This window comes from Puntigrus tetrazona, chromosome 9 (genome assembly GCF_018831695.1).
Source record: "Puntigrus tetrazona isolate hp1 chromosome 9, ASM1883169v1, whole genome shotgun sequence".
NCBI lineage: Eukaryota > Metazoa > Chordata > Actinopteri > Cypriniformes > Cyprinidae > Puntigrus > Puntigrus tetrazona.
The window spans coordinates 26,155,240-26,180,008 of NC_056707.1; the positions used below are offsets into that span (position 1 = coordinate 26,155,240).

General features: G+C 34.6%; 1 protein-coding gene across 1 annotated transcript in view; it reads right to left on the reverse strand.

Annotated features, from left to right (window-relative positions):
• Positions 1-24,769, reverse strand: part of LOC122351579 (potassium voltage-gated channel subfamily H member 7-like) — an 80,975-nt gene that overhangs the window by 48,583 nt on the left and 7,623 nt on the right. The window contains exon 3 of the mRNA XM_043248741.1: positions 5,587-5,742. Coding sequence (XP_043104676.1) covers positions 5,587-5,742 — 156 coding nt within the window. The remainder of the gene's footprint in view (positions 1-5,586; positions 5,743-24,769) is intronic.

The following is a 24,769-nucleotide window of genomic DNA, read 5'->3' on the forward strand; positions in this document are numbered from 1 at the left end:
TGAGTGATGCTGACGGAGGTTAATTAAGCGTAATGAGATATTAAACCGTCGTGGACGCTTTCCTTTTCTTCCTGTGACTGTCAGACATTAATACTCAATCGTGCTCTCTGCACAAAACCTCTCTCTGTCAGTCTGAAACACTGCCGGAGATGCTGCCTGGACCGAAGTGAAGTAGTTTACCCAGAAATAATCAGGGAATAAAAATGAATATATGAACTGAATAAAAATGATTTCCATAGGTGTACTGTTTGTTAGGATAGGACGATATATGGCTGAGATACAACGTTTTGAAAATCTGGGGGAAAAAAAGAGAAAAGCGCTTTTAAAGTTGTCCAAATAAAGTTTGGTCTTAGCTATGCATATTACTAATCAAAAATGAAGCTGCATATATTTGTGGTAAGAAATGTGCAAAACATCTTTACTTAATATCCTAATGATTTTTGGCATAAAAAAAAAACCCCTGATCATTTTGACCCATACAATTATCTCGTTAGCTACTGCTATAATTATCAGCGAGAGACTGTTTCTGTGCTCCAGGCTCACAACTGGGCTTTGTTTAAAAACTGAAAACTTAAAAATAAGCATACTGTACATGGGTAGTTGAAAACTAATACTCATTTCACAGAAATTAAATAACCGAAGAAAAATTTTTATAATTACATTTTTACTTGTATTTTAATATAAATCATATTTAATGCTTGTTTTTTTGTTTTTTTTATTTAGTGGTTGTATTACATACTTTGAGATTATTTAAATTTTTTTTATTAGGCTCTTGAAAGAACAGGAAATCAACCTAGTATCCTTTTATTTATTTTTTTGTTTTGTATTTGTGTTTTTGCGCGCATGTACTTTTTTTGTTTTCTAATATCTAATTTCTAGTATCTTTTCTAATGCATATTATCACACTATGAGGACGCTGGTGCATATTTAATATCTGGTTTTCCTTTTCTCCCACTAAGACTTAATCCAGAAGCGTAAATTGATCTGAACAGAAAATGAAACGGCCAATACAGGCATAAACACAGGCTCTCGATTCCATTATAGTCAAGGTACATACAACATTACACAAATCATTCATGACAGCAAGTGTGTGTGTGTGTGTGTGTGTGTGTGTGTGTGTGTGTGTGTCACAGTGCATATGTAGATTGCATGATTTGAAGGTCATGTGCTGTTTGGTTAGCATGATTGTGATGTACATTAGCATGTAAATTGCACGGCGTTTGCTGTTTTCTAATCATAGCAGAGGAATAGAGCATGTGACATATTCATATTCAGACAGAGCTTCTATTTCAGAATGCACTGGATCCTGGGAATTCCATCCCATGATTCCAGCACTTCCATTTGTTGCTATGATACCGGCAAGTTTATGCATAATTAGTTTCTTGTTTGCCCCAAAAGTCACTTCATTCTAAATTTGAATGTGTCGAAGGGATTCTTCACATACTCGTGGTGAAGGATTAAAAATATCCGTTTGCATATATGATGTGATGGCATATTGTTCTGCGTGCTAAAATCTACAGTTAAAAGAGTCGTTCAAGCTCTTTTCTTTACAGTACTTGACTAAAACCTATACTACAGCTTAAATTTGTATACGTATAGCTGTCAGACATCACTTGAAGTGCGCCGTCCCTCCCTTTTCAGTGTCTGAGCAGCTCAGACATTCTGTCTAATATCTCATTTTGTGTTTTACAGGAAGAAGATAACAGAGAGTGAGTAAATGATGACATGAAAGTGGTCATTTGTGGGTGAACAGTTCCTTTACGGTAATTCTGTCATCCGCTTTTCGTGATGCAATGGAGGAATCATCTTCCCTCCAATCATTCAAGCATTTTACTGCACTCAGGTTTCAACGCACGTACTGTAATGTGTCTTGATATGCCACTTTGAGTGGTTTGGGCTGATTTGCAATGCCTCTTGGTTGCATTTGCCATGTGGATATCAGTTTGATTACTTGTACTTAGTGCAAAAATCGATGTGGGCAACTTACCATAAAAATAAATTATAATCATCTCGGTTTTAAATAACAAATATATATATATATATATATATATATATATATATATATATATATATATATATATATATATATATATATATATATATATATGTCTCAAAATGAATTGTAAGTTTGTATATTATTGTTGTTTTTATCCATGTTGTGAGGTGTATATATATATATATATATATATATATATATATATATATATATATATATATATATATATATATATATATTTATTTTATATATATTTTTTCATTTCAATTAAAATATTTTTATTATTATTTTTATTTTTACATAGGATGCATTAAAATGCAATTTTATTATTATTATTATTTATTTAGTATATTATTTTAATAATCACTTGCAACTTATTCTACATTCAGTGCCAACCACCTGTTAAAAACAATATATATTTTTTTCTAGTTTTGTCTGTTATGCCTGAAAGTATTTGCAGAATTTAAAACGGCTTTAGTTTCTATTTTATCTTTAAACGTTTTTAGACAAAATAGTGCAGTAATTTATAATCATCTAAAGTTTATTTTCATTTCATTGCCACATGTTTGTTGCAAGAAATTATTTTTATTTTTAAAAATTACAAATTTTAGTATTTATTTTATTTAAATGTCAATACCAAGTTGTTTTTTCTAAAAATAATAATTAAATGGCACTGTTATATATACTGGTATATTGTGTAGCACTTAATTTTATTTATTTATTTATTTATATATAATATAAATTAATTTTAAATTAATCTTAATTTTATTTATTTATTTTCATTTATATATATATATATATATATATATATATATATATATATATATATATATATTTTTTTTTTTTTTTTAAGAGAGTATAATGTGGTACTTCACAATCAGACACTTATATGAGTATGTGTATTTAAGTCCTGACACTGTCACACACGCACACTTTGTAGTGAGGTTGAGTGTATGGTGCTTCACTAGGTTTGGGTCTCATTGTAACACCTACAATCAGGGTTCAGCGGTGAGTCCTTGTTGACACAGACTCTCCATGACACCCAGAGGCAGCAAAACACACACACACACACACACACACACCAAACACTCCGCAACATTCTCCACTATAAATAACCTCCACCTAGAGCGGCGTGTGTTTGCTGGAGCAGCTGTAAAGGAGCACACGAGCCTCACGGACAGCCCACGGCCTGCTGCTCTGTCACAGCTAACCGGCCCGCAGATACAGGGCGATATGGAGACGATGGAGAGGATAAATGCCTTAATATCATCCCCTTTCAGCGTCCCAGAGACTCTTTCTCTATGCAATCTGGTTAATATAGCCACAATTCACTTTTTGTCTGGTGCATGTTAAACACAAAAACGCCAATTTATACGCCAATATTACTCTTTTATTTATCTATATTCAATTGTGCATCCATTTTTTTACAATTAGATGTAAATGTGCTTCATTTTATTATTGCTTATTGCTACCTGGTCATTAAATGAACGCCAGAATGTGTATATATACAGTATATTTAGCTAATTACAATTTTCCGATTTTTATAAATAATTTTTCATCCTGCGCATTACGGTGTGATGCCTAAATTTACTAGATTTTTACAAATTTATTAAGACAAAATAGTGTTGCATTTTATATTCACCTATAATGAATTGTTATTTTAATGTCAACTCCCCTAAAAACACATTTTTACATATGATATATCAATAATGATGCTATGTAATGATGCTTAGCAAACCGAATATACATTTTTTAATGATGCACATTAAGATGTGCCTAAATTTATCGCGTCTCTTAAGTAGTGTGCGCATAACAAAGTGAGTTATTGGCATCAAGGGCTCTTAAATTGACCTCAAACTAGATATCCGTGAACGTACTGATGCAGACTGCTTGTTTGGGAAATGTTCTGCATTTACGAACAGTCCCACTTTATATTAGGTGGCCTTAACTGCTATGTACTTGCGTCTGAAAATAAGTACAGTGCACTGTACAGTGTTCATACTGTATTGTAAAACACTTTTGCCGCTATTGAGGTGAGATGCAAGTAAGGTTAGGCGGTACGGGTAGGTTTAAGGTGCACTAGATAAAGTACATAGAGGTAAAGGCCACCTGATGTAAAGCGGGACCCTATTTTCTCCTGTTTGCGATCCGCCCCTGCTGCTGAGCGCGTTTGATACGAAGCCAGTCCTGAAAGCGCCCCTCGCACAAGACGCCAGCGTCCCGCCTGAATCTGAGCGGTCTCAGCGAGAAGCTCCTGTCTAATTAGCACGCTCTGCTGAGGAAGGCCGGTTAAAGCACTTCCTGTTGAACGCGGCTGATTAGAACGGCTGGTTTGGCACAGCGGAGGTGGGCTTGCGAAGGAGGACACTGGGAAGCTGCTCTGCTGTTGGTTACAAAGGGATTCATGCCTGACTTGGGTTCAGTCAATCAGAGATCCACAGAGAAACTGCACTTAATGTAACACAACAGTGGTTGCTAAAATCTGAAGATGAATTAACTTGTACAACCTTTATACCTTATAGATATAGATAAAAAAAAGCCTTAATTGAATAATAATATTGGGGGGAAAAGAAGTAGAAAATTAGTTAACAGTTAACAGTTGTGTATATAATGTAATTCAAGATAAATATACTGGTTTTATAATCAGTTTTCACTGCAGAACCGACTGATTTGTAAATACAACAAATTATTAAGGCCCTTAAACGTAATATTTAAGAAATCAGTTTAAGTGATGTTTGGTGTCACTTCTTGTGTGTGTGTGTGTGTGTGTGTATATACAAATAATTATTATTTTTTGCATAAAAACAGTAAAATTGATGGCATAAGTAATTATAGGACTTATTATATACTCCCAAAAATTCTGTATACTGTGTAAATATATATATATATATATATATATATATATATATATATATATATATATATATATATATGTATATGTATACATATATGTATATGTATGTATATATATATATATATATATATATATATATATATATATATATATATATATATATATATATATATATATAATGTATATGTATACTTTATATATGTATATATATATATATGTATATATATATATATAATGTATATGTATACTTTTTTTTATTTATTTTTATTTTTCAATAATTTCAGAGTTAACAGAAATGCCCATATAATGAATGAATAATGTCATGGGTAATGAGCTGCCAGTATTTTTTCTGTTATTTTACAGATGTATTCTTTTTTTTTTTTTACAGTCTATAATCTTTTTTTATTATTTTATCATCCACAATGTATTATGGAATCAGCAGCGCATGCGCTCAAAATAGATGCTATACTTTGCATCTTTTTTTATTTTTTTTACTTTAATCTTTTTTAATACTTTTTTTCCCCTTCAAATCAAAGTTTCAGGGCCGGTCGGTTTGGATAATGGTTTAAAACTCTTGATTGAAGGATTTCTGAGCGTGCCTTGAAGAAACAGATGGCGTAAGTATTTGAAGAAAGAGCAGACAGTGGAGAAAAATCTGTGTAAGAAACCAATCTGACGTTACAATCAATCAGTCAACGAATTAAAAACCCTGATAATGAATGCAGTTTGCGCTCACGGATTTCAGATTTGGCAGGCGGCGTGAGGTTGAGTCTCTCCATGGAGTCGCTGCTCTCCTCGTCTAGAACGTAATCGAAGTTCAAGATGAACATCATCACGACTCCTTCCTCGTTCTTCACTGGGATGATGTGAGTGTTGCACTGGAAGTCTGAGCCTGCAGGAGAAACGTCAAGACATCGTTAGATGTTTCATGTTCATTTGGTTGAGTTGCCGTTACTTGATGTCTGATCATGAAGAGATGAGAGCTGTGAATGCAGGAAATACAAATGTAAAAAAAAAAAGGTACTTCTCATAAAACGCTTCGCCCAAGAAAAGCATAATTCTGCTGCTATTTATTCACTCACGTTGTTCCAGATCCACATGCTCTGATTTTTGTGGAAGACAGAATGTATAAATTTACAGATTATAGTTTTATGAAGTCACATGATTTAAATGCAAGCTTTTATTCATAGGCTAAAATCGTCCCTATTTTTTAGATAGCTTTTTTTAATAAAATCAAATTAAAATCTAAACTATAATAAAACCATAATAGTATTTCAATGGCATTAAAATCCCAGCGCTTGTACAACGCTTCAGTAACTGTTATTAATTATTATTATTTTCAATAGTTCGTGCAATAACTATTATAAAACAAATATGTGCAATAAATGCATTAATTCTGTTTGTTCATTTCTACATATACCTGTACATTACTAATCCATCTGTAACATGCATGAATTAACTAATAAAAACCTTTACATGCATAAAAAAACAATAATAGCAATAATAAAAAAGCCCTCAGGGTTCATTGTTAGTTCTTAATAGTTAATGCAATGACTAATGCTAACAAACTGAACCCTAAACTTATTAAAAAAAGCATATTTGTTGTCTAGCAGCATGCTTCTGTTTTGCTGTCAGTGCAGGAATTAATATCATATACTAATTGGTTAAATGTTTGCGCGTAAAACCCAACAGAACATAATTCGACCGCTCCCCCCAGATACGCTTTTGGTCAGCGTCTTGTTCAAAGCAGACGGACCGGACCAAAAGCGAACCAATTTTGACTTTGGCGGCGGGAGAAGCTGAGAGCGAAGGCTTTCATCAAACCCTCTCCGAGAGACAAGCGACGTGGAGAGAGAGAGAGAGACGCAGCGGACCCTGTCCTGAGCCGGAGGGTGTGATCCCGGATAAATGCGCCGAATCAGACCCGGAGGTCAGAGGTCAGAGGTCACAGCCTGCGCTTCTCTCCGCAGGCTTAGCCCTGTTCTGCGGCGGCGGGACTTAGCGGCCTGCGACGGGCACCGGGGCACAACGAATCTGTCCACGCGGACGCCAGTGTTCTCCTCTTATCTTTTCTCTCTTTTTTAGTCCAATCCAACCTTATCTCCTGCTCATTGAGTTCACTCCCAAAGCCCCTTTAGTGATGAAAGGATACAAAAGTGCCCAGGCTCCTCGTATCTGCCGCACTAAAGGATTATTAAAATGTTTGGGTGTTTGTATGAAAGATTGCCACCGACATAATGCACAGATAGCATCGGTCCTGGATGCTGAATGGTTGAACTTGCCGTGACGTCTTAAAAACACATTGTTTAGGGCAGAGATGTGAAGTCGGTGGGTAAAACGTCAATCTGTGCGTGAACACTACGATACAATACAAATAAAGCATTGCAAACCGTACATACAGGAACATATTCTTTATGAACCGGGGTTGTTATCGATCGCTAAAACCACAAATCAATTTTTATTTGCTTAAATAAAATGTAATACAAAAAACTGTTTCAGCTCATCGCAAAGGCAGTGTTTGTTGTTTATTTTAGTTACTAAATAAAGCTAAAGCTAAAAAGCCAAATCTTAAAAAATAACTACATAGCATGTTTAAGAAAAGTAACAAAAAAAGTACTAAAACTATAAAAAAAAGCCCAATAAAAATCACAAAGGCACACAATTAAATTACTTAAAATTTATAAACATTCTAAGTAATAACTAAAATAAAATGATACTAAAATAATATAGACAAACAGAGTTGCAAAATGGACCTTGCCTTATTTTTTTCCATTTATTTGTGATTACTTGATGAGGATTATTAAAATGCATTTTTTACACTGTGCTTACAAATAGCACTAAACAATAAAAAAATAACAATTGTGTATAATTACATTTTATGTTGATGCTACCTTTGTAGAATGTCATTTTGTACAATATTTATTAATGTCATTTTTTAGTGAATTTATTTTCGCGAATGTATTTGTGTTAAGCTTGATGCAACCGCAGCAATCGAACGGCGCTGATTGAGCTGCCTGATAGTTTTCCACGTCAAATAATTTTACTATAATAAGTCATTTTTGAAATGTTTTAAATGTCAGCAGGATCGTTCGGGGATGGTCTAGAACATGCTGGACTAAGCGTTTCCCGCATCCAGAGCAGTACATCAATGTCTCCGGCTCCAGCAGGTATCATTAATACTTCCAACACAACACAGACGAGAAGAAATGGATCAAATGAGGTGTGGAAGATTCTGCAGCAACTCTGCTCAGACCTAATTTAATCTACATGTTCAGTATAATCTAATATAAAATCCTCCGAACGCGAAGAACATCACGGCCTGTCAATGAGAAGACGGTTTAAGACCTTCCTTATGCAAATATGAGGCTGTAGCCTGAATGCCAAACCAAATGTGCAGCTTTTGGCCTGTGATTCACTGAATAACCTCAATCAGATGCAAACTCCGTAGCAAAATCGAACTATTTTCCTTTATTTGTTGTAACGTAAAAAAGTTACGAGCGTTTTTAGAGATTCAACACACACAGTGATTTCCAAATAGTGAAAAAAAAATATATATTATTATACGACTTTTTTTTTGTAGTAACTGTAGGTTTACTTAACTAAAATTATATATATCCTATTAAAATAGCAAATAAATACTTTTTAATTTCGTTTGGTGACACAAGTATCTGATCTGACTCAAAAAAAAAGTATTTGTTGGTGTTGATTAGGTAATATTAAATAACATAACTCATTTGAATAAAAAAGAGATATTTTAAATGTTAGTACATTAAGTACGTATTTTAGTTTTACTTTCATCGAAAAACACGTTCTAGAAAATGAAAAACACTTCACTGAAAGTAGCTGTAAAAATTTTCCACAAAACTATTTAACATTTGCATATCGAAAGTGCATTTTTATTGCATTAAAAATGTTTACATTTTATGATTTGATGTGGTGACAGAAGTTACAAATGATCGACTTTGGCGTATTACAGCCTATTTAGCCCACGTCTTTTTTTTCCCACGCTCACTTCCTCTGCAAATATCCCAGAACGCATTCTTCGCGAGGACCGTGATCGGTCGCGCCGACTCTCTCGTGAAGTCTCGTGCACAGAGACCTGTTCGTGCCGCTTGCGCGCGGATCAAGAGACTCTCGCTGTGTAACATGCAAATGCAGCGCCCGCTGAGGCTCTCAGACACATGTTCGAGCATCTCTCGCTCCTCTGTCTGGAGGAAACCGTCGCTAGTCTTCATTAGCGGCGTGCTGCCTGTTTGACTAAATATAGCTTGCAGAAGCAGGCTTTAGCGCAACTGTTCAGAGCTGGCGCTAATATGGACACATGAATTTTTCTGGTCTCTCTACAAAATTTGTTACATTTTATGTAAAGTTAAGGACGCTGCGTGCAGATATAGAAAATATATTAGTCATTTTATTGTTGCATTTACAGAGAAAGCCGACAAAACTTGATTAAACACTAAATGCAGTGCTATAGTCCATAGAAACACCATGTTAATCTGCAAAATACTTATTTTATTTTATTTTTTTATTTTAATTTAATATGCAATTAACACAAACATTGCAAGTCTAAATATTATAACGTTAATATAATTTATAATATTAATAATTTATCATTTTTTTCTGCCAAAAAAGCTAAATATTATTAAACATTTGCACTAAAACGCACTTCAATTATATAATACTATATGTAATACTGCGGTAAAAAATCATCCGACGCGCATCCAGACAGATCCTTTCTGATTTAAACGCTCATTTACAAATGAGGTCCTGACAAATGAATTATTTATAATGTTAAAATCATGACATTTGTGTTTCACAGCATTTCTAGTCACTAATGACACTACGATGCTGCTCTCACTAATGAATTATGGAGCAGACGCGGATCGAGTGTCCGTCTGTTTGACAGTTTCTGGCACCACCGCGGGTCACTCAGGTCTTGTTTTGCTGCTCTACAACTAGCACTTTTACAACTTTAACACACTAACTAAACAAACGAGGTCATTCCCGTTCTCCGCAAAAAGTATTTTTAGGAAATTATATACCAGAATTTCAGAAATATGCTCTAGTCAGGCTCACACACAATTGTGATTTTAGTATCTAAAATTTATTTTTATTAAATTTATTACATTTATATAGATACTCCATTTTCATTAAAAAGTGAATAAGTGAATATTTTCACATTTTTATCTTTTTTTTTATTTTAGTTAAAGTGTTTTTTTTTATTTCTCCATATATTTTTGTGTTTGGTTATATGTTATTGCTAATATCGACGCTCAGAGGTCCAGACTGTGTTTCACATGATTCATCAGCAACAATTAAAGATAATTGTGCTCTGAATGTCACTGAACTGCGTCTCTTGTATGTTTAGTGTCATTACGTTGATGGTGTTTCACACATGAAAGTGTGTGTAAAATTGGTCTCCGGTATCTCACGACCAGACGGAGACACCGCAGACGCTGTTTCATCGATAAAACACACCGCAGACGTCATCAAAGAGATGCGATACACACAGATCTAGTGTCTTGATGCACGTAACGTTGAGGGAAAGAGGTCAACAGTGAGATGAAGATAGATATGTATATATATATATATATATATATATATATATATATATATATATATATATATATATATATATATATATATATATATATATATATATTCTCTTTTGAAATGAAATAATAATATATTAACACGTATATGTTATAACAAATGGTATTGAGAAAAATAAATAAATAAAAAAATATATATATATATATATATATATATATAAATATATATATATATATATATATATATATATATATATATATATATATATATATATATATATATATATATATATATAAATTGTGTGTGTGTGAGTGTGAAGAGAGTTTTTGTTTTTATGGGTTTTTTTGTTTCTTTTTTCCCCCCCAAAATCATGTTTTTTTATCACACCATAGCTAGCTGTATTTTTTTTGTAATTTTTTAACCTATCCAAAAGAACTCAGCTGCAGTTTGGTTGAGATTTATTGGAACGCACAGTAAAAACCACAACTAAACAAAAGTGAGAAATGCTGCCTTGTCACCTAGCTAAAAATATTTCTTTCATATTTTATTTTATTTCAGTTCATGTTTATTTCAACTAATGAAAATGTTTTGTTTAAATTATACGATTTACTTGTAAGTTACATGCATATCTATCTATCTATCTATCTATCTATAAAATGGTTCGTTTTTTTACAATAATAATCCTGATTTCAGCAGTATTAGTGTCATTAAATTGATTTTTGCATTTGTTCTTGTTTGGCGCAGAAATGAAATCACCTTGAAGTATTTGGTTCTTTATGATTCTGGTTGTCATATAAAGTCCGGATGCACGGCGGGCAGCAGCACTTGGTACCTGCCGTGTGTCTGGGCATTCAGAGCAGAGGCAGATGGACAGACACGAGCTGAATGAAGATCTCCTTACCTTCTGTGCCACACCGAAAGTCACCTCTAATCCTTAATCTAGTGCACCGGTGTGCGTTTACTGCCGCTTCAGCGCGTGAATGCAGATTTAACATCTTCACACACGCATTGACCGCAAGTCTTTTTTTTATTTTTAACAGCGATGCAACAATTATGGATAACAGTGCACTTTATGAATTTAGAGTAACTGACTGAATAGAGACCCAAAGTGTCAGTAGCATGATATTAAAAGTTTTTTCGTTTGCTTTTATTGTTGCTTTTTAGGCCAGAAGAGGCGGCAAGTGCAGATTGATTAACCAAAACAGGTTTTTTGTTCATCTGTTAAATCCCACCGGATAAAAGCAGCCGCTAAACGAATAACGGCAAACGCATTAGACGGAAGAATCTTCTTTTTACCGGCATAAAACATCCCATCTGTGGTCAAATGATAAAAAAAACCTGTAAACAGCTGTGAAGCTCACTGAAAACTGTAGGGAATTCAGCATTATAAACACCAACACATAATCGTTATGATAAACAATACAGCCATTCAATAAGCTCTTGTAATAAAAGCGGCCCTTAACAAAGATTCTTTGTTTGATACGTAACACCTTTGAAATGTTTTAAACGCACCTGCTTGAAAAAGCTATTAAATTCAAAGTCGATTTAATTTGTTCTTGTTCTTCACATTAATATTAAACATTCAGTACAAACAGCTCAAGAACCTACGAGTGCTAGAATTCCCCAAATTTTGTTTGTTTGGTTTGTCTTACAAAAAATAGGCTAATTTTAATATAATCAAGACATCCATGGAACTCATCATAATTCTATTTAAACGAAGAAAAATGGCTATTTTCAGTGAAAGGTTCTTCGAGGAACCAAAAATGTTTTTTTATGCTATTGCCTCACAAAACACCCTTTAGGAAACTTCATTTGCAATAGTGTACAGTAGAGCAGAAGTTGTGTGGACTAAGTTTTTGACATTTTAAAGTGGGTTTTTTTTCTTTTTCAGACATGAAGAACACTGTCGCTGTATGGAGGAGAAGCAGCTCAAACTTTTTTGGAAAGTAAGATAATCATGCAGTTGTGGAACGACATGAAGGTAAGCAAGTGAGGACTGAATTTGTGTGTGTGTGTGTGTGTGAGAACCGCCCCTTCAAAGGTAAGGGGTGTACTTTTTGTGACTGTAATTTAAAGTATATAATCTCTGTTATATTTGCAGAAAGCACATGCTTTGTGCTCAAAACAAGTCTAAATACTAAATAATGCGCCTATTAGATCCATCGTCAATATCGCAAACGTAAAATAACACTTAAAGAGGTTTTGTATTAAATACAATTACAGAGTATTTTAAATCATTTCAGTTATCATATTCATAGTTATAATATGCAGTATTTGTTTCATTTGAAAAATGTGTTTTTGCAAAGTCATATCATATAAAGTCATTACAATATAATACTGTTATAACCCGTTTTTTTGCTGTTTTTCATTTGTCTGCGTTTTTTGGCGAATTGTATTAAAACACTTCATAATAATTATTAAATGCAATGACTATGTATGGAACTGTTCTATATGGCGTCTAAGAAGACGATAGCAAGTGAAATTTGGCGCTGAACTCTGAAACGTCTCTAGTTTCCAATTCAGAAACCTTCATCTTTGGTTGTTAATCTTTTGGTTGCAGTTTCGTTTGGTGCTGCCAGTGACTGACGCTTTACCTTCGAAATTACACTCATCAGTCTTATGTTTGATAACATTTAAGGAACGATTTTCTTCTCTCTCACTTTCTCCTACGTCTCCATCAGTCACCAGAAAACCCTTGATTTCCCTCTGTGCTTCCCATTACAGAGGCGTGCTGCGCTAATGCGGTAGATATTGTTTGACTCGTTGTCAAAATAGTAACACGCGGTATATTAAAGCAACAACACTTTGCGTATCCAGACTGCTCTCAAGTTCCAGATAGGAAAGATACCCGTGTTAAATACTTAAGAGCCCCCAGAGATTCCGTCCGTTAACCCTTGAGCAGAACGGCGCTGGAGTTATTGTCTATAGTACAGACGTATCCAGTAACCTGCTTCATGTTACAGAGAAGTCAGGCGACAAATAACCTTTAAACTGTACATTACGCCATCCTTTTTAAAGCAGTTCTCAATAACGATTTCTCAGCTGCCACATTCGGCATCGAAAAAAACCCCACTTGTTAATTTTTGTGATTTTTGCAGTCTATATAGTCAGAGTGCACGGCTACTTTTTAATGATGGTTAATGAGAAAAGATGCATTTTGACTGCCTTTTAGAACAAGTGTTAAACATCTGAAATCGAGATTTATCCGTCGTCTGAAAGCTGAATAAATGAGCTTTCCATTTATATGAGAATATTTGGCCTAGATACAACTTATTTGAAAATCTGGAATCTGAGGGTGCAAAAAAATTTTAATATTGAGAATATCGCCTACAAAGTCATACAAATGAATATTACTAATCAAAAGTTACGTTTTAATTTATTTACAGTAAGAGATTTACAAAATATCTTCTTGGAAGATACTTAATGTCATAATGGTTTTCGGCATTAAAAGAAAAATCTTATTTTTGACTATTGCTAAAAATATACCCCAGTGATTTAAAACAGTCCACAGTGGTTTTGTGGTCTAGGGTCACATTTGTGAATCACACTACACTCGTTTTTCTGTATGTTTTTTGCATGCACAATATGCTTCATCATATTTAATACAATTTTTTAGCAAACTAAACTAAATCATCCATTATTGTTAACTATACTATTTTTCTCTTCCTGCTTGCATTGAAAATCAATCAAACTGCCATTGTTCAGCTCTTTTTAGTTCAACGTTGATTCAGTTCAGTTCAATTTCAGGTATAAGCAGCATTTCATAAGACAAAGGTGTCATTCTTTAGCTCAGTTTAGTTCAATGTTGATTCAGTTTGGTTCAATAACAGTATCGATGTTGCGAAGTTCATCAGAAGATTCGATTCAGCTATAAAGCAGCTTTACAGCGTCATTATCCAACTCGGTTCAGATAAATGCTGATGGAATGTGTCAATATCGCAAAGTTCATGACATTTTAAATACGAAGCTCTACAGATGACAAAAGCGTAATTATTTAGCTCAGTTTAGTTCAGTGCTGATTCAGTTCAGTTCAGTAGCAGCATATTTCCATTCACCTGCATGCAATCTGGAATATTACATACAATAAAAATGCTAGATTGAAATGCCAAGATGTGCATAAATTCTAAAAATGTGCAAAAAACACACAAACCCTGAATATTAATTGTCTTTAAAGCCCCAGCTGATCTCATAAAAAGACGTACCTCTGTGCTTTTTTTGTGCAACACTGTTTTTACATGCCTTAATGCAAGTAAACAAAGTAAACGCAGTTTCAAAGAGAAATGAGCGGCGCTAAAACAATACGTGAACCCAGACACGTTTTTATTACACTGATATAAGTATGTTTAGCGGTGGTTCACAATTGAAATGTAACGTTCAAAAGCATCAGTTTTTAAATATCCCAGCACATTAAGTCATAGCATGCTATTCTTCAAATAATTATTACGCTTCATTAATCGAAACCCTGTAAATTTGTGCGAAAGGGAATAAAAGCTGTCAGAGTTTTACTGCGTGTATTGTTCATTTCTTTTGGTAACTGCAGTGTTATGTACTTGTTGGTACGTATTTCGCGTCCCGCTAAAAAGTATGCGTTCATGCCATGACACCAGGTAGACCCCAACATATAAGGCCAAAGGCGACAGTGTCAAGGAACCTAAACTCCTGACAAACCGTCTCGGACACCTTATCGACTGAGTGTTTTTCCAGCTCACTACGCTCTTCCTCTCCTCCTGGGCTTCAGCTTTGAGCCCATCAGTCAGGACAGAGCTGTCAGCTGTCACCCAGCTACACTCACTCACAGACTAAACCACGCACGAGCAGCAGATACTCTTCAACCTCAGCCGAGCTATTACTGACCAATCGCCTGACTTCGACCACACAGAACAAGATGAGCAGCACTCGCACTTTCTTTAGGAAATGTAAAACCGATAATTAGTAGTTGATGGATATGTGCTGTTTAATGGTCAGCTGCCATTAGTAGAGAGCGGGATGGCTTATATAATGCAGCTTCTTATGATCAAACGCGGCATAAAAGAGCAATTTTACTTCAATCACTCCGCGGCCATCTTGGTACTGTCCATGAGCAGCTATTTCCAAGGCAACAGACGCACAAATATAGCTCCTGTTTATGGCCAATAATGTTTAGGCTTGTTTCAATTAATCCAGTATTAATATCATAAATTCACTCAAATCAAACTATTCATGTATTTTTTTATAAGTGCAGCTAATGCCATTAGAAGAGCCATCCATTTTTCAAACATATTATTTATTTCATGTTTTTCTCTTTTACAGTTTATAATAAACCTATAGTAGATATGAAAATATAGTACTTATTTCATGCTTATTTCAAAGTATTTATTTGAACTTTTCTCATTTTCGCTTATGGTTTTGTAAGTTTTAAATGCATTTTATATTTATAACATTTATATCGCATCTCATTTCAATAACTGAAAACTGTTTTATTAGTTAATAACAACACTGATATGAACAAGATTGATAAAAAAAATCCAATGAGCACTTGCTGTACACAATATGCAAAAATTGGACTGAAATAACACTTCTGTTAGTCAACAAAAAGCTATCTGATGCCAGTATAATCTCAAATTGGCCAAGTATTGTCTGATATATTAATGTGCCTCTAATTAAAATGCCAATCTGTCACCAAACTTCCTCTCGGCTTCCAAAACAGCTTCATAAGACAATTAGTTAACTGTACCGGGAGCAGCATGTGCTCATCTATCGGTTCCTTTCATTTTAAGACGGTCAGTGCTGTCTGAGCCGCTTGTTATTGAGAAACTATCCCGCTGTGAAACTGAGAGCGAAGCAACAAACAAAATGCAGCTAATGACAGTATATTATTGACATCTGCTGCACTTGCCTGCACATAAATGGCTCTTGATCTAAGCGCAGTTCCCCTTTCAAGATGATGGAAATTTCATTAGATTCCTATTTCCACCATCAATAATTAAAACAATGTGGCACATCGCAGTCATCAAAATACAAGTATGCATTTCACTGATGACCTTCTGAATGAAGACCTACACCCATGGTACAAAATTATTTTTAGCCTTATAATATTCTAGCAAACCATACATCAATGAAAGGCTTATTTATTCTGCTTTCAGGTGATGTCTAAATCTCAGTTTCAAAAAAACTGATCCTCGTGGTCCATGGTCACAAATGCACATATAAGAATTGGTTACCATTTGTGCATAACATTAATGAAATCAAGCTGCAATGTATATGGTGGCTAAAGCTTTGCCGATATTGATTTATGGCGTATGTGCATCATGTGAGTACCGGTTCTTTAAGGAAACAAGAATCATACCTCTGTTTAATAATAGAGATTAATAACCGCATCCAACAGGGGCTTTGTGCATTTTTCAGAGCAGATGTGAACGGCAAGTCCTGACACGATGATCTTTAATAGAAAGCTGCGCTTCATTATCAAGTAGGGTGTCATGAAACCTGTCAAACCCTCATCATTTTATTGGTCTGTTCAGTGCGAATGCATTACACGGCGACTAAGCAATTTACCAGAAGAGCAACGTCCAAAAAAAAAAAAAACTGGAGGATGCAAAATAAAACATTTCGGTAATCTTCACATTTTTCCCCCTCGTAATTTCATCCCAGACTCGAGCAATTGAGTTCCTCCGTCCCGAGGGAGAACAGATTTTGTTTCATTCACTGGGCGAGTTAAGGCTTTTGAAGGCTAAAAATAGCCTCGTAATGGTCATACCTTCAGGAAAGGCTGTGTTAAGTCATTACAGAGCGGAGGGATAGGTTTCACTCTATAACTCTCTATAACCCAGAGGCTTTTCATTCGCTAGACAAGCCATCAGAGTCTAATGACCGGGTTGCAGCGTTGTCATTCACTCCTGTGTTTTTAAGCATAATGCAACGGCTCAATGGTACAGCGTCCATTAAGGTTGAGAAAAACGAACAAGACAGGCTGGAGTCCAGGCAATCGAATTCTGAATGAACATGTGAGAGGGAATCAGATTACAGCGTATGCTTGGGTAATCTCCAGCGGTTGACTGTTTTAATCCAGTGTCGCTGAACATTACTCAGGAGAAAACACATGACCAGCTTAGAGGGGGAAAAAATCATTTTGTAGAAAAACAGTGAATGCATGCAGGACATTCAGGCTTTCATGCACTTTCAGCTTCATTTTAAAAATGAAAGAACAAACATTCGGCCACATGTTAAAGTTCTGACAACCGGCAATGGAGTTTTTTTTGTCCGCGCAATCGCAAATAAAACAAATAATGTTTTGCATTATTCTGCATCATTTAGAAAACATGGCAATATTTCTTTCCTGTGCAAAGGTGGCCCAACAAACACGTGCTTACGGACAGAATATTTCAGACAGAAACATCTCATGAATCGGAACGGAAAATTCAAGGGGGATAAAATCAGATGTAAAAACAAGAACTGGACTGAACTGAAAAAAAGTCTGCAATGTAAATTTAAAGTGAAAAATGGTGAGTTTCTGATAAGAAAAATCATAAATGTAAAAAAAAAAAACTCAGGATTCTGAATAGTGAGATATAAACTCTTTGATAATTATGATAAATAAAGAAAAAGTATTATATGTTATTTCTCACTTATTTCAATATAGTCTCTTCTGGTCACCAAGGCTGCATTTATTTGATAAAAAAAAAAGAAAGAACTATATTAATGTAAATGTTTTCTATATTAATATATTTGTGTAATTGATTGTTGTCTTCAGTGTCACGCGATCCTTCATTTGCCGCTCAAGAAACATTTCCTATCACTGTCAGTGCCGTCAGCAGTTGTGCTGCTTCACATTTTTGTGAAACTGCGACGCATTTTATATTCCAGGGTCCTCCGATGAACAGAAAGTATGAAACGGCATGAAAAAAGCGCAGAAAGTTCCTCTTTCCTGTGTATGTGTCTAATGTGCTGTGACAGCGGTGGGGTCGCGAGGCTGTTTTGCTGTAGTTAATGCACAACTGGTCCGAGAATCCACCAATCAGAGATGGGCGATGGAGGAGGGGAAGGAGAGCTACTAACCCTTTGTTTGTGGTCTGCTGGCCATGTGGCTTTGCTCTGGTCTTACTGGGGCTGCTGCGAGCCAGACAACATGGCCTACTTTCATTTCTAATCAGCTCTGCTTGAAGTTGTCCTCCAGACCGATGAGCCTTACGCCCACTCCATGAGGAGAAATGATTGGCTATTACATCCGAGCAGGATTTCGCTCAACCACCAGTGATGCTATTCCCTACTGTCATGTTTTGAAATGGTCGAGAGGCATTTGTCATATTGTGTCTTACAGCAGCATGATCCATTGGGTTATATCATGAGAAATCAGCCTCAGGACCGAAAGAGAGCTCTGAATGTCTGTGGCTGTGTCGAAGCTTGAAAAGCGCTGCCTTAACATCCAATGCATGAAGAAACCAAGACTTATCTGAATCTACGGTATACCATCTAATTTACTAAGAGGTGTTATTTTAGTATAAGAGATACGATTGTAGTTTTTATTAAGAGTTTGAAAAGTTTTTATAATTCGCATTTTAATTTTTTTTAATTAATTGCTAATTTAGGTGAGCGTTTTTGTCATCTTTATATATTGTTTTTGATATGTGTATATATACTTTTCATTTTTGTTTTTCAGTTTATGCTTTTAGTTATTTATAACTGTTTTATTTATAAATCAATCAAAAAAAAGCACTACTAAATATCAATGAAATAATAAAATGTTAATATTAAAATATGAATGTAGAAAATATTTAATACTTCAATTATTATCTTATTTCTGTTAACTATGGAAGCCCGTTTCCGTAACTTAATAAAAAACAGTTTTATCGTTTTATCTCACAAATGTGATCTAAATTTGACATCTTATATCTTTTTTTCAGAATTAAGAGATATGAATTCTGAGAAATAAATTCACTATTGTGAGTTATAAAGTCTAATTATAAAATATAAATTACATGATATAAATTTCAATTCTGAGAACAGATTGGACTTAAAATTAGACTTTATATATGAATAATATATAGAAAAACAATATTAGGAGGCATAAAAATGGCATAAGTAATGCATTGAATTACAAAAATTTATTTTGAAGTAAAAAACCTGAAGCAGTATCTTCCAGTAAAATGTACTCCAATAATCTTTATCTTTTTTTTTTTTTTTTTTTTTTTAGTGTACTAATTAGATACTAAACGAGGGAATGAATTACTAAAATGTGGCTCTAAATGAAGAAACAAGGGAATTAATTAATAATGGAAGTCATGGAAAAGAATTCCCCATTTGTGGCCGTAATATCTTGTTTTTGTTTTCCTCGCATGTCATGCGTGCGACTCCAAAACTATGTAGCTGTGCATTTTCTATGAGTTTCCTCTCAACAAATAACAGCCGCGTGAGGCATGAGGTTGAGTAAATAACTATTGCTTTCAATATATCTTTTGGTTATCTATTTGACTATGTTCCGGATCATCAGACGTGATGTTTTGAGATCTAGACCTCCGTCTGCTAAGTCGCTGACTAACTGGTAGTCTTCGGTTCATTTAAATTGTAACGCGATTGCAATCCAAAGCCATGTTTATCAATTTCGCTGCTCTGAAAGCTTTTGTTCTAAATAAGGGCTTCACAATGGAATCCACATGATCTCTGTTTCACCTCTATTGCATTCGTATGCGTGAGCCAGATCGGCTCTCGCTGCGTTACAGTGGAGAACAGAAGGAGCGGTAGGCGATGCTGGCAGCGGCAGAGGACCAGATGGTTTAGGTTGCCTCTGGATGGCTTTCAAAAAGGCTTCCCTTAGCTGAGGAGATACGTTTCATTAGAAGAGGTCCTGATGCATTGCCCTTTATAATGCACTGCCCATCTGCTGGTGCTGGTTAGACCTGCTAATGGAACGCGCGTGATGAATCTTAAACCCAAGAGTTCAGAGAAAAATCACACGCGAGATATCTCAATTGTTTCTCCTGGAAATGCACGCAGAGGGAGAACGTTTGCCAAGAAAGAGGAAGCCTGAACTCAAACATTTCTCATCTGAGCTGCTATCACGTTCATTTATAGCTCTATAGCTTCACTGTGTTTATAAACGTGTTTCTGCTTTTACTTCATAGAGTATCATGAGAAGTGTCTGAAAACAGTTGATGCCAAAATTAAACACGCCTGAGTTATGAAGGATTTTGCGCTGGATGCACATTTTTTTGCAAGGTTTTTTTTGTTTGTTTGTTATTAAACTAACAAACATTTCAATTTGACCCAAAAATGGATTTTGCCATCCTTTAGTAGCTGATTTATGCTGACAAGTGCATTTCTCATTACAATGCAAGAAGAAAAATAATCGTCATTACAGTAATGTAAAAAAAATAGCGCGACCAGTAGGTCTTCTGTATGTAGAAAAACACAACGTAGTATTTGTTGAGCTACTTTTATGCTTATTTATCATTTAAAGGATTTCAAAGTGTGTCTTTGCGAATCATTTGATTCAAAACGGGACTTCATAACATTTTTTGCCAATTATTCGATCCCATTCAAATATTTAATAACACATTGTTAAAACCGAAGTAATTATAAATGATATGAGTGTGTGTTATAAACTGCTTTTTAAAGTGATACATATTGGTCTTAATAAATTACAAATAAATTACATTGAAAATTAAATTGGAATAAATTGTTTTGTTAATATTAATTGTAATGTGAACATTTGATTTAAGTAACAAAAAGTTTTTTGTTTTTTTAATTAATTTTAGTTAACTATAACACTAACCCTGTAGAAAACATTTACATTTCATAATCAGCAATACCTATAAGTTGCTTACCACGAGTTCTACTTCATCTATAATAGAGAAAAATATGCATTGGCCAATTTGGAGAACAGCAGATGACACCTGAACTCACAAATAAGTATGTTGTTATGATAAGTCCTGAATGCTCCTTATTTTGATTGGCTGACTGCTCTCACTCTCTCTGCCAGACAGGCATGCGTCTGACCAGTCAAACACATGCCACTATTTCATAACAGATGCAAGAGTAACCAAAGAGGTGGCGGCCCTTTAATAATGCATGCTGCCCTTTCAAGAGCAACCATCCCGCACCTGCTGTTACACAGTACCTCCAGAGCCCTCCGTCCCCTCCAGCCTTCAGAAAGAGCGGCATAAAGCCCTTCACGGAGGAGATGGAGCGGCTGAAACCCGGCACCTCCGCTCGCCACATGGCTCCGGTCCTGCGGCGCTTCTGCAAACGTCTCATTATCTCTTTAGCTCCGGCACGCTTGATCGGTGTCAACTTTTGTCCTTTGAAGGACGGGACGCTCGTGAGCAGCTACTCTGACAGATCCGACAAACGCACGCTTTGACATGTTCACCGAGGAGCGAAGAAGCAATGACTGACGCTGAAATCAAACTCTCTCCGACATATGCACAGCACAAGTGTTTGTTTGCAGAGTTTTATTGCTCTGTCATCTCATATTTCATCTCATATTTTATATGGGCATCGGTTTCGTGATGTTTCTCCTCATCCTGCTTAATAATTAATAAGGTTTAATTAATTAGAGTTTGATGAAAAATGTTTGAGCTCTTACTGAGTCCTTTAACTTTTGGCACTCACTCCAGTGTGATTTTAATCATTTTAAATGTTATTATAGCTTTTAATGAATGTGCTTTTATTCATATATTTTTTTCATTGCATTTTTTAATAATAGTTCTACTTAAATGTATTTTTTTTTTTCGATTCATGGTCATTTTAGTATTACTTTAGATACTGTCGTAGTTGTTTAATGCTGTCAAATCACATCCAAAATAATTTTTTCTTTACGTAATACATTTATGTGTATTTTTCTATATTTATTATGTATATATAAACGCACACACATGTAGTACATTTTTTAGTAATATTTAAATTTATTTACAGGTATATATTTATATTCTTACATTTTCTATTATATCTAAATATATTTAACATAAATATAACATATTTTTAATGTACATGCACATCTTTGCACTCACACAAGAGTAATAACACACATAATATGCACAGATACATTATGTAAACAAAAACTTTTATTTTGTATGTGACTAATCGTTTGACAGCACTACAGTTGTTATTAATATATATACATACAATTTTTTGCTACATACAATCAACTATTTGAAATAAGTTTAGTCAGGTCAAAATATTTCCTCATGTATCATCTGCCTTAGTTTTCATTATTATTAAGAAACTATAGATAGATAGAAATAGCCAAAAGCATTTATATAAAAATTAGTATGAAAACAAAACGCCAAAGTCTCCATTTGCTCTCAGTTAAAAGACATAAAGGTCTAGAGGAACACTGTTATCGCTGTATATGTTTATAATAGTACTCGTCAAGCAACAAATGCAACGTTTTTGCCAACAAAATAAGCCATTATTTTTTTAGAAACCGCAGCTGTACGTGGTTTCGGTCGATGAACGCTAGCCAGCGATGCACATGATTCAGATCAAACTATCTCCTAAAGAAAACCTCTGCTGAAAATATCCCACCTCGCAAATCTGGACTCGTTTTCTCTAGAAGTGCACCTGTAAAATTTCTCACATTGTTACGATGAACTAAATGACGGTGCGTTTTCACATTTTTATGACAGGTGCGGTTTATGACACCGTGACCTGCTCTGTCTGTCGCAAACATGCGAGCAATGACATCGTCACAGGGCCTAAAATACATTTTCCATAAAAAATAATGCAAAATGTCAGAGACAAGGCTCAGTGGTTAGTAAATGTGCTCTGACGTGTTGCGCAATGGTGCTGGTGACCTGAGTTTGAATCCCGCTCTCGTCGTTTTCCGCGTCTCACTCATTTCCTGTCGCGTCTCATCCAATGAAAATGACAAAAGAAAAATATGTTCATGTCCGATTAAATATATATATATATGGCTGGTAAATGATCTCAATTCATCCACCATTACATTGATCCTCGGCGTTGATCCTAACTAGTTTTAGCACGAAAGATTGTGTTTACACTGACAGATGTTTTGTGCCCACATCTGACACAGATCGGAATTTGACGCAGACGTGTAAACACAACAATCCGCACAAGATCCGATCTGGTCCACTTCCAAATGTGGATTTAATCTGATACATATCCGATATCTGGACATCCGACCTCCGTCTAAACACGCATATCCGATTCCCCGCAGAGCTCCTGATGCAATGGCGACACGTTTGCCCACGAAGACAACGTTAAAACCTGCTGATATTGAGGAGGCAACTACATGTAAGAAAGCGTGCAACATTCAGGAGCTGGTTTTATACAATAGCTTTGCCACTAAAACCTACATATTTCTCACCATTAGGGGTGATAACGTTGCTGTTTTTGTAGTTAAACCAACAAGTTTCACTACAAGCTACTCACTTGTGCGCTCTCTCTTTCTCACGTTAATTCATTCAAAGTCATACAGTCTTACAGCGCAACTTTTCTAAAGAATTGTACAGCGAAGCAAATGTGACAAAAATGAGACAAATTATTTTCCGTTTTTTATGCTTTCAGTCAGATTTAATGCTATGTATTTTGAAGTGTTTTAATTTTCAAAGTGGGAAAAAAGCATAGGAATTATTGCTTCTTCCATTAATTAATTAATTAATTAATTTGAACGCAAACATATATTTCACAATTCACAAAGTTTCAGACAGAGACAAACATTCATAGATTTATCACTCAAATTTATTATAATGCTAGTAGTGTTTAGTGATGTTTGATATAAATGTAAAAATAGCTTTAAAATGGTTTGACCATGTTCTGTGCACAATAATTATCGACAAAGTATTAACAAAACAATAAAGTAAATATCAACTGAAATGAAATATTAAAAAAACATATTCCCTATTCCTCTCTCTTTATATATATATATATATATATATATATATATATATATATATATATATATATATATATATATATATACTACAACTAGCAAAAATTTAAGTAAAAAATATAACTAAAAATAACTGAAATATATAGATAATTTATATATAAATAATATATATATATACATATAAATAGTGGTATATCAGTGATACTAAAATAACACTGGGTCTAATTATAATCAATAACAATGTTATAAACAAAAACAGTCTGATAATGTGTACTTGTTCATTTACTTATAATATTGATTATTAAAAACACAAGCTTTCCATTTGATAGCTTTGTTTATTTGTTTTGATATTGGCCTGGATAATATTTGGTATCAGATCAAGCTTCATTACATCAATGCATAGATCATGCTTCATTATAACAAATGAATGCACCTTATATTTGTTTTTTAAGGGGAGTAGTAGACTCATTTCTATGCAGGAAACTCTCAATCTGAGCTGCGTCTAACTGTACGACTATAGTGTGGATTCACGCTCAAG